General features: G+C 55.1%; 1 protein-coding gene across 1 annotated transcript; it reads left to right on the top strand.

Annotated features, from left to right (window-relative positions):
- The first annotated feature begins 675 nt into the window (after positions 1 to 675).
- Positions 676 to 9,635, top strand: SNCB (synuclein beta). The gene is made up of 6 exons (XM_066341398.1): positions 676 to 984; positions 1,629 to 1,758; positions 4,365 to 4,406; positions 4,622 to 4,740; positions 8,560 to 8,649; positions 9,013 to 9,635. Exons 2-6 carry the CDS (start codon positions 1,638 to 1,640, stop codon positions 9,043 to 9,045), a joined length of 405 nt encoding a protein of 134 aa, XP_066197495.1. The 5' UTR covers positions 676 to 984; positions 1,629 to 1,637; the 3' UTR covers positions 9,046 to 9,635.
- Positions 9,636 to 11,419: the final 1,784 nt, after the last annotated feature.

The following is an 11,419-nucleotide window of genomic DNA, read 5'->3' as shown; positions in this document are numbered from 1 at the left end:
ACACACACACACACACACACACACACACACACACACACACCTTTATAAGCTCCTCCAGAGTGGGACCCTTGTTTTCCTTTTCCACTGCCTCATCTGTCCAAGCGCTCAAATAAAGTTCATTGAATGAAAGGAGAGCTGAGTGGCCCCAGGTTCCACAGTTAATTTGTGTGTGTGTGTGTGACAGAGACAGAGACATAGGGACAGACAGAAAGAAAGGGAGAGAGATGAGAAGCATCAATTCTTCTTTGCAGCACCTTAGTTGTTTGTTGATTGCTTTCTCATATGTGCCTTGACGGGGGAAGGGGGGCTATAGCAGACTGAGTGACCCCTTGCTCGCTCAAACTGGTGAGCCTTGCTCAAACCAGATGAACCCTCACTCAAGCCGGTGACCTCAGGGTTTCGAACCTGGGTCGTCTTGCGTGCCAATCTAACGCTCTATCCACTGCGCCACCGCCTGGTCAGGCCCCACAGTTAATTTTTAAAAGCACAGCTGAGATTCAAACCCCTCTGAACTCCAAATGGATTGTTTCTTCCCTATTCTTAGCACGCTACATTGTCTCCCCCACGAGACTGGGCTCTTGGGGGCAGGACGTGAGTCTGAGGCCCTGGGATCCCTAACGGCAGGTCCCAGGCCCGGCTCCAGAGGCAAGCGGGCTCGGCAGAGATGTCACCCTCCCCGCCCCCTTGTCAGTCAGGACAAGGGGGCGGTGCGGCCGCCAGGGGGGAGCGCTGAGCTCAGAGCTGCGGCAGCGCTAGAGCCGGAGCCCGAGAGCGCGCGAGCTAGCTGGGCTCAAGGCGCGAGTGGTGGCAGGCAACGCACCAAGGCCCGTGCACTGCTGCGCCCGGCTCAGGGCCCGCGCTCCGCCTGCTGGCCACCGCCCGATCCCCCAACCGGCCCTGAGCCCACCCTAACCCGGTCTAGCCGAGCCTCTGCGTTCTCCCGCCTCAGCCGCCGCTCCATTCCCAGCTCGGCCCCGCATCCAGGTGAGGTGGTCGCTCTCTGGGAGCCGGGAGCCGAGACCGGGAAAGAACCGGGGTTGGAAAGGGGACTGAGTGAGACAGGGAAGAGAATGGGGAAGTGGTCGAGAACGGAGAGAGAGCGCTGGTGGGTGCGTGTCAGTGTGCTCCCGGGGTTTGTGTGTCTGCAGCTCAGTGTTTGCAACTGCCTGGCTGGCTGTGTGGACGTGCGTCCGCGCCCGTGTGCCTGTGTGCCTGAGTGTCAGTGTGCGTTTGAACGTCTGCGTGTCCTGTATGTGCACGTGAACGTGTCCATGGAGTATGTTTGTGTGCATGGCCATGTGACACTGTCGTATGTGTGCAGTTAGGCTCCGGGGCTTCGCGCCGAGTCCAGCACTCCGGTTCCTCGGGGTTGCAGATTGCGGGGCCCCGGATACCCGAGGAGGTGGCCCCTCCCGAGTCCCCGGGTTTCAAGGACGCTAGGACTCGCCGCGGTCCTGTGGCCTCACGCTGGGGACCGGGAAAGTCGGGAGGGGCTCCCGGCCAGAAGGGTGCCACAGTCTCAGGAGCGAAGGGAGCTCCCCCTAACCCCCCACCCCCGCGTCCCTCGGGAAGCGCTGGGGTGAGGGTAGAGGGCAAGCGCACCGTGCCCGTGTGTTCTCCCTCCCTAGGCAGCCAGGATGGACGTGTTCATGAAGGGCCTGTCCATGGCCAAGGAGGGTGTCGTGGCTGCCGCAGAGAAAACCAAGCAGGGGGTCACAGAGGCGGCTGAGAAGACCAAGGAGGGCGTCCTCTACGTCGGTGGGCAAGGGGCGGGGCTTTTGGGCCACGGGACTCGTGGGGGGGTGGGGGGTGGACAGTGGGGCCCCGGTACTTAGAAGGAAAGAGTTGGCGATCTGGGCAGGAGAGTATGAGTCAGCAGATGGGGTGGGGTCGGCAGAGGTCACTGAGGACACAGCCAAAGGGAGGGAGAATGGGAGGCAGGGTTGGTGATGGGGGGATTCAGCTGAAAGGCCAGGGGTTGAGGGGTGATCAAAGCAGGTAGTCTTCCTTTTCTTCTTTGCATAATTAATGCGAGTTGGTGTTGAGCCCCAACTCTGCCCAGTACTGTATGCAATGCCATAGCACCCATTACCTCATTTAATGCCCCCTGCCCATTCTACAGACCAGAGCTGGGGCTCACAGAGTTTTGACTCTTTTCCTCAAGGTCACACAGCTGGCAAAATGTGAACCTGGAATTTAAGCCAAGCTTTCTGGACCCCAGAGCCCACCCCTCCCCTTGCTGCCCTCCGTCCTGTATTTTCAGGGCCCCCTCCCACCCCTCCTCTCCAGTCACTTCCACCTCTGAGTTGCTCTCTGTGCTTCTGTCTCCCAGGGCCTATGGTTCCACCATTGCCATCTCTCTTTCAGGCCCCCCTCCTTGCAGCTGCCTGCTGCCATCAGGACAAAGGCCAAATGGTTAACTCTTTCACCCTAAATGTGAAAGGAGAGGGAAACTGCAGGATCATTTGCATAAAGGAAGACAAAGCCCAGAAACTGACATTTACTGAATCTATTCCATCATTCAGACCTTTTTTGAGTTCAGTGGGTAGAATTGCCCCCTATGAGGGCTGAAGAGGGCTACATTTGGCTTTGCAGTCATTTGAAAAGTATTTATTTACCACCTACTATGTGCCAGCCATTGCATGGCTCCTGGGGATGTAACAGTGGACAAGAGAGACACAGGTGCTTTCTCTCCTTATAGTGACACAGAGCATCTCCATAGTGGGATTTGACATCAAGTGGTTGGGGCTGGGGCAGGGGCCGCTTTGATAGGGTGGTCAAAGTGGGTGACATTTGAGTTGAGGCCTGAGAATAAGGAGCCAGGAGGGAGGTAGGGAAAGCTAGAGAGCAAAGGGCAGGATAGATGGACAAGAGGCGGTTCATGAGGGGCCCTTATAGGCCAGGGCAAAGCATTATTATAATTGTCACCAGAGTTTGTACGGTAGGAATTGACATGATCTGGTTTCAGTTTGGAAAGGACCCTCATACCTCTGGGGACAGAACAAATCACAGGGAGTTCTCCTGGAAGGTAGTGTAGCTAACAGACAAGGATGGCTAGATCTGAGGCAGAGTTGATCAAGTCAGGGAGATGGCTTAAGCCCACACCTACTGGACCCCATTCTGTCCTCCTTTCTGCCTTTTCCCCTTGCCCAGGATCCCTGGATGGCTCCCATTTCCCACCCTGTGAGGCTTCAGCTCCCTGTAGTCTGGCGTGGTCCTGCCTCAGTCTGTGTGCCCAGCTTTGCTTCTCACCATTCCCATCTCTGTGGACACACAGGCCGCCTCAGTATGCTGTGTACCGACCCCAGACCCACACCTGCCTGTGTCCTGCCTGCATGGTCCCTGAGCCTGGAGAACCCTCCAGTCTCCCTTCTGTACATCCACCTGTTCCCATCTGTCAAGGCCCAGGCAATGCCCCCTCCCCTATCACATACCCCATGGGGCCGGAGGTCATGGACACCCAATCTGCTCCTCTCTTACCCCATCCAACAGTAAGCGATTGGCCAGGCACGTAGCACAGAGCAGTTTCTAGGAGGAAGGAATGGATGCACATGCAGCTATGCCCTGTCCTTGGGTACTGGCCTTAGCTGTAAGAATCCTGTGTTCCCACACTTGGCCTGTCCTCCTCCTCCCCGGGGTGTCAGCCTGCCCACACCTATTTCCAGGTCTATCAACTGTTGTCTGAATAGCCAGATGCTCAGGATGGGTGATTCCCCTCTCCCTTGAAGGCACCCCTCACCTCACCTCAGGCTCTCTTGCCTTTCCCATCAACCCCACATTTTGCTGTGACCAAGCCCAGTCAATGCCATGGGTGTTGGCCATAATCTGCACCTCACCCATAGTCTCATCAGGCACCAGAGACTCTCTCCTCTCCAGCAAGAAGGAGGGATCTGCACTCTTGTTAGGAAAAAAGAGCCTTTAGAAGAAATAGAGTGCTTAGATGGCAGTACCCACAGGTGGGATGTAGGCAGCCATGCACAAGGGGCACCTTTCCAAATACATAGCCTGTTTGCTCTCCAGACTCACCCCTACCTTCTCCCACCTGGGCAGAGAATGAAATGAACTGATGCTTTGCACAGTGCAGGTGCTCAAGCAACAGCCCTGAGGGGTACAGGTATCACCTCAGGTAGGGGTGGTGAGGGACAGATAGTGGGGAAAACTGGAAGTCCTGAGGGAGGAGGTATGGGGGGGCTCAGGGTGGTGGTGGGGAACTTGTGGGATTTTGAGGCCCAGGGAGGCAGTGATGGGGCAAGGATGCCTGCTGCTGACTGGGTCCCTCTGCTCATTGTGTAATGGTTGTGCTTGCCAGAGTCTCTGTTCCCTCAGCTCAGAGGCCTTAAATGTGCCCCTTTGTCTTCCTGCAGGAAGCAAGACCCGAGAGGGGGTTGTACAAGGAGTGGCCTCAGGTACCAGCCTAGCCCTGCACAGCTCCTTTCCTCACCCCAGCCTGAGAGCTGACTGCTTCCAGAGGATGGGTGTAGGGGTGGCGGAAGAGGGCACCCCCAAAGCTTGGGGGTGTTCTATGGAAAAGGCAGGCAATGGGTCACTAACAGGGAGGGGGCAACTATGCCTCCTTCACCCTGGGCCCCAATCCCCTTCCCCAACCTTCTTTCTACTCTAGTGGCTGAGAAAACCAAGGAGCAGGCATCACATCTGGGAGGAGCTGTGTTCTCTGGGGCTGGGAACATCGCAGCTGCCACAGGCCTGGTGAAGAAGGAAGAATTCCCCACCGATCTGAAGGTGAGCAATCCTTCCGCCACACACATTAATGAATGAGTGCAAATGCACACACATGCCAGGCACACCCATAAACCCGACACCAGGCTTTCCTCTCCCCCAGCTAGCCTGGGACACAAGCCATCTTGCCTTACCTTCTTCAGGACTCTGTTAGACTCAGCTCAGAATGAGCCTGTGTGAAAGTGTGAATAGATGTGCTACTCCCTGTGACTATGTCTAAGATCTGGCTGTGTACGTATGTCCTGCTTACAAGTGTGACCTGAACCACTTCTGGCCATGTCTGCATGCGTCACAGGTTGTTCATTCATTTCTTTTCATTCAACAGGTATTCATACCAGAGAGGAATTGTTTTAGGGGTTACTGCAACAAATAGTTACCTGCATTCATGGAGCTGATATTTCAGCAGGAGAAGATAGTAAAAACCCAACCAATATGCAAGATGATTTTAGATAAGGATAAGTCTATGAAAAAAAGACAACAGGGTGATAGGAGAGTTAGTCAAGGAATGAGGGGGCTACTTTAGCCTAAAGGGCTTTTCTGAAGGGTGATATTTAAGCTGCTACCCAAAGGATGAGACAAGCCAAGTGGGGAATATATTTTAGGTGGTAGGAATAGCTCATGCAAAGGCCCTGAGACAGATACAAGCAGGTGTGGGCCATGGGGGCAAGAGTGAGTTGTGTGTCACATGTTTGTGCAGACATGTTCCCCTGGGGAGGGGGTGGCTGTCCCCGTGTGCATAAAGACAGATGCCCCCATTAGGACATGCTGCAGAGTAAGTGTTGCCAGCTCTGGAGCCTCACAGAGCTGGATCTGGATCCCAGCTCCACTACTTCCTGACTATGTGACTCTGGGCAGGTCCCATTATGGCTCTGAGCCTGAATCTTTGCCTGTATGATGGGAGATGAACACAATGGGGCTCTTATGTAGAAGAGATAATATAGATCAGAGGTTCTCAAAACTGAAGTGTGCATCAGAATCACCAGGAGGCCAAGTTAAAGTACAAACTGTTGGCCCCATCCCTAGAATTTCTGATTCAGAAGGTCTGAGATGAGGCCTGAGAATCCGAATTTCTAACAAGTAACAGGGGATGCTGGTGGTGCAGGTACAGGGATACCACCATGAGAACCACTGATAAACAGCCAGGCTTGCTTACAGTGAGTACTCAGTAAGACAGTGGCCCCATGACAATGTGAGCAGTCCATGTCTGCCCCCAGGGGCTCTTGTGACCACAGTTGTGTGTGGATGTGTACCACTGTGATGGTACACTCTGTGGGCCCATACATATGCACAGACATCCATCCCCCTGTGGGATGCTGCATGTCTGTGCACATGCAAGTGCATGCTCTGCCTCTATGATGGTGGGGGCTCCTTCCACAGCTGGTTTGGAAAATCAGTGTGCATTCTGCACGAGTGTATCCACCAGACTGTGGCAGGAGACCACACCTCACCCTCCACTCCAGACATTTTTGCACAGTTGGTTTCTACCCCATCAGAAGTCTGGGACTTGACTCAGAAGTTCTGGTTTATGTCCTGCCTGTGTAATTTACCTGCTGTGTGACTTCTCATTTCTTATTATTATGTTTCCAGTGATTGCTCCCATTCCCTGACCTCTTATATGGGCAAGAACTGCTCTAGACATGTTACATGGAAGTAACTCATTGATTCTTGACAATGTCCCTATGTAGAAGGTGCACAGTTAGCCCATTTTACAGAGCAAGAACTGAGGCTCAGAAAGGTGAGGTGACTTGCACAGTATCCTATTCCCGCCTGCCTCCCTAAAAAGGTGGTTGGGAGGATAAGCTCAGGTCCAATCATTGGAGTCACTTGGTGCCTGCATGGAACCAGGTCAGAGAGGCAGGTCTGGGCTGTTTGTGAGGGGCATTTGCACAGAACCATCTTTCTCCAGCCACCTTCCTCCTACCAGCACTTCCCCTCTCAGGGAAACTCAAGATCATAGATTTACAATTCAAGTTAAAGCCCTTTGGGGCCACCAGGTATGGGGAAACCATGCAAGCACAGTATGCATGTTCCATCCCAGCCTGCTCACATATGTCACTGGAGCCTCCTGTACTACTACAAAGCAGAGACCCCATCTCATTTCCCAGCCCAGGCCAAGACCACTGAGATTGGCAGTGAAGTGACTTCCCTGATACCAGACAGCTAGTGAGTGGCCAGGCTGGGAAACGCCCCCATATTACCTGCACCCAGATCAAAACACAGAATGTCAGTCCTTCAGAAGACCCCACTCCCACCCCTTTCCAGTCCTTACCCCCAGGGCCAAGACTAGGGTGAGATGAGGGAGGTGTCGAGGGCACAGAGTTTAAGGGGTGTGCTCATTCCGGGGTCTCATTGACATGACCCTGAGAGTGCGTGCCTCCTCAACACTTGTGCCCTCAGCGCCTTACTCTCCTCCCCTTCAGCCTGGCCCTGCCTCTCCCTCTGTGAGTAACTGCTTCCTCACTTCTATCACCACAAATTAATTGGGTGTTTTTTAACTTCACATAAAAGGTATCCTAAAGTTCATGCCCTTCTGTACCTGGCTTCTTCCACTCAACAGGAAACCATGCTGTGCACTCTTGGTCTCCATATTTATTGCTCAGTATCCACACGTGATGAAACCACAACGCATACCTCCTTCTCCACCTACTGGACTTCTGAGTTGTTTCCTAACAATGTGCTCAAGCTGGGATTTTTAACACTCGGTTTCTTTCCTGGGTTCTGGTCACAGCTGGGTGACTTGGAGCAAACTAACATTTCCCACCTCCTGGGCCTTAGTATACCCAGCTGGATACTGAGGAGAATGAACCAGGTCAGGAGCTGTAAAGTCCTGTGCCCATGAGGCCCACCTGGACTGATAATTCAAAAGACCTGAAGCTGCTTGGATGGAGCTGGGGCAACTAGAGTGCATAGTGGTCTGGGCAAGCCTCCTCAGTGCCAACCTTCCAAGGTCCCAAAAGTCTTATCTCCACCCAGTAGGGGGGGATAGTGGTACTTGTGGAAGTGGGGGAGTTGGTATTTTTCCCTGCCTACAGGTTTCCCCAAAGGCCCAGGCATGTGCCAGCCCATGTGGCCTTGTGCAACCGTGCATGGGACCCCAGGTTATTATTGTGTGTGCCTGTGTGACAGCCAGCTCCATCCCGTTTGCACACATACATGTGCTCACTTGCAGGTGGCTGACCATCTGTCTGGCAGCCTCCCACTGCGCGCCTGTTGGTCTGCACTGGGCTGGGCAGCAGATGCAGGGGGAAGGGAGAATCTTAGCTCACACATCCAAGCAACACCACTGAGCTGTTGCTTCCAGCTTATCTTAAAATAGCAACAGCTGAAGAAACCAGGCCACTCAGGGCCCTGGGGGAGGGCTGGATGGAAGGTGGCAGGAGAATGGTTCAGATCCCCTGCCCAGTCCATCTCTGAGCCTCCATCTCCCTCCAGCCCAGAGGAGCCTTCAGGGTTATCTCTGGGATCCCAATGCCCTACACAAAGCCAGACCCAAGAGGGTGTAGGGATAAACTGTATATGCTATCTCCCCATTCCACTCAGTCCAAATGATGGAAGTGCAGGGGGCTGCCAGGTGCTGGGAGAGGGCATGGAGAGCCCTGCTCCACTCCCCATCCCCAGCTTCAAGCAGGATTTGGAGGGGTTTCACTTCTCATGCATTCATCCCACTTCCAAGGTACTCCAAATAAACAATTTAATTAGAAATTCTGGTTTCACTGTCAACAAAGCCTACCTGTCCCCTAGTCATCCAAGCTTCCCAGAGTAGGAATTTGGGGGCATCCCCAGCTGCTGCCACCACAAGCCCTGCCCCTTCTCTGCCTGCAGCCTGAGGAAGTGGCCCAGGAAGCAGCTGAGGAGCCACTGATTGAGCCCCTGATGGAGCCAGAAGGAGAGAGCTATGAGGAACCACCCCAGGTGAGGGGTGGCAGGGCTGGGTGGGGTTGTGGGCATCTCAGAGGATTGCTGTCATCCCCAACTGGGGCAGGAGGTCCCTGGCATGGTAGGGTTGGGCCAGGGAGCTTCAGGTCTCCATTTTCTAGAACCCAAGCCCCAGGAGTTATCAGCATGGAGTGTAGCACTGTGCCCCAGGCACCCTGCCTAGGACTAGCCAGACTGTCCCCTACGTCCAGCTTCCTTGTTTGCCCAAGGGGACGGGATGTACTGTTCCTCCTCAATGGGGGGGGGGGGAGCCAGGTCCTCAGTCCAAGCCTGGCTGCTTGTTTTCCAACCCCTTCCTCTTTTGCTCTTCTCTACTGCACCCCAACCCCTCTGATGCAGGAGGAGTATCAGGAGTATGAGCCAGAGGCATAAGGGCCCAGGAGGGCCCCCCACCATCAGCACAATCCCTTTCCGGTTTCTGCCCTGCCCCCCAGAACCAGGGCTGTCCTTCTACCCCTTCCCCCCAAACACAAGATCTTCCTTTACTCCGAGGCGCCCCTCGGAGCCTGTGTTAGTGTCTGTCCATCTGTCTTCCCTACACAGCGATCTCCAACCCTGGGGCGGGGACAGGGCCAGGCTGAGGCTGCCACTAGGAGCCTCGCTCCACCTGTGTCGCCCCTTCCCCGCCCAATCCGGTCCAGTGTCTGCGCGGATGTAGCATGTTTTGTGTTTTTAAAAGATCCGAAAGCGAGGCTCCCCACCCCACCCGAAGTGGCTCTCCGAACGACCCCCCTGTAGCCCCAGAGTCCCCCATCCCACTCCACATTGACCCCCAGAACCATTTTTTAACCAAAACCAGGAGCCAGGCTATGCCATGCCCCCTCCCCCAGCTGGCCCGGTCCAAGCGCGGGCGTTGTGTCGTGATTGTGGCATGGAGAGTCCCCCAACCCCCCTGTGAGCGTGTTCCGGGCGGGCGGCACAGCCGCCCCTGCGTGTCCATGAATAAAGTCAATCTGTCTGTACGCGGCACCGCACGGGCAGGGCTGGGCGCCGAATGGGGTTGGCCGATGGTTTTCCAAGTCCCAACTGCCCTACTCTCCTCTTTGGGGCCCGGCACACTTGGCCCAGGTACGAGACTGACAACCTTGGACCTCAGCTTCTCCATCTCCCACCCTCCACGTGGGATTACCGGGGGGCGGGGGGATATCCCCAAGGCTAGGACGTGTAGTCGGTTGGGAGGCGGGAAGGTGGCCTCGGGAGCCACCTGCTGGGCGGTAAAGTGCCTGCTGCAGGTTCCGGTATGAGGGGAACCCTGCGCCGCTGTAGCACAGGGTGGACAGGTTCACACTTCGCCGCACACGCAGCGCAGGCGTACGACTGCCACGCACGCGCAGACATGTGTGCACGTACGCTAGTCCCTGTGCGCCAGCTGAAGTGTACGCATTGTGGCCAATATGTGCGGACACGTGCACACTGTTGCACGCGAGCCCCGCACAAGTCCTCGGAAATCAGCAGCATGGGCAAGGAAAGACTCTGTTATGCGCAGACAGGCCTCTCTCCTCCCCAAAACGTTTACACGCAAACACACCTGCTCACACCTGTCTAACGCAGACAAACCTATGCAAGGGAAGGGGAGATGGACAGCTGCCTCAGAAGGAGTCACAGCATAGGCAACCGGTGCTTCATCCCTCCCGGAAGGTTTGCGGCCTGGGCTGAGGTGGGCGAGGGGCTGCAGAAATCGGGAGGCCAGCCAGACGCTTCCAGCAGACCAGGACCGACACTGAAAAGACCCCAACACCTCCTTCAGGTGTGGAAGAAAGGGCGGAGACATCACGGTGCTGCGTAAGGTCCCGCCTTCGTCGAGGCAAAGGTGCTGCTCTCATTGGCTCAGATGCTCCCCCATAGAACCGAGGCAAGCTCCAGCCCCCTTTGCTGCAGAGCCGCTTTAACTTCACTCCTACAGAGGCCGCGTCCCCGCGGATCCCCCACCTTGTTTTGTCGCTGGATGCCCCAACCTCGCCTGCGTAAGACCCCACCCCCTTCTCTGTCTGGTCGGACAAACTTTCCGACTCCAGTGCCAGGTCTGGAAGAAGCTCGCTCTACTCAGCCTATCCTAAGTGTTAGCGCTGCCTCTTTCCCTGAGGGACCGGGGGCGGGGATGGTGCCAGGTTTGGGAAGGCCTTGAACACTGCGATAGACCGGTCCCCTCGGGTCACCTTGACCTGCAGTATACCGAGCCTTTACTTCGGAAGTCGGAGACAACTGGCAGATGTGTGTATGTAGGGAGGACAAACCGATGGGCTTGGATTCTCTGACTCCACATGCGAGTGCCAGGATCTTCAGATCCCTTTTGACTGAATTAGGGCACTATTTACAACCCACAGCCTGTGGGGGTTGCAAATTCCTAGCCCTCAGGTTGAATTTGACCTATAGAAGTGTTTAATTTGTTAGCCTGACATTTGTTTATTTGTTTCCATTCGATTCCAGTTGGCAACAGGCCCTTTCTCCCTATTCACTCATTTTCATGACCTGCCTGGTCTCTAAAGAATTTGTGTTTGCCACCTCCTCTCCAGTAATCAGCACTTGATCACCATTTTTAGATGCCAAACAAGGTTCACCATCTGGCTTGGGGTGGGGGGTATTCTTCCTTCCTGGGTGCCAAGCCATGCACCTGGTTTTCTGAGCCTGGTTTCTGCTCAAAGACCAATGTTCTCTTCTGCCATGGTCACTTTAAATGCATTCCAGGCACAGGCCCAGAAGCATCAGTGGAAGATGCCAGCCCTGTGTCAGATGGCAGCCCCGACTG

The sequence above is a fragment of the Saccopteryx leptura genome, chromosome 6 (assembly GCF_036850995.1).
Source record: "Saccopteryx leptura isolate mSacLep1 chromosome 6, mSacLep1_pri_phased_curated, whole genome shotgun sequence".
NCBI classification, from domain to species: Eukaryota; Metazoa; Chordata; class Mammalia; order Chiroptera; family Emballonuridae; genus Saccopteryx; species Saccopteryx leptura.
The sequence above is the reverse complement of the archived record's forward strand: the minus strand, read 5'-3'. Positions and strand labels throughout refer to the sequence as shown.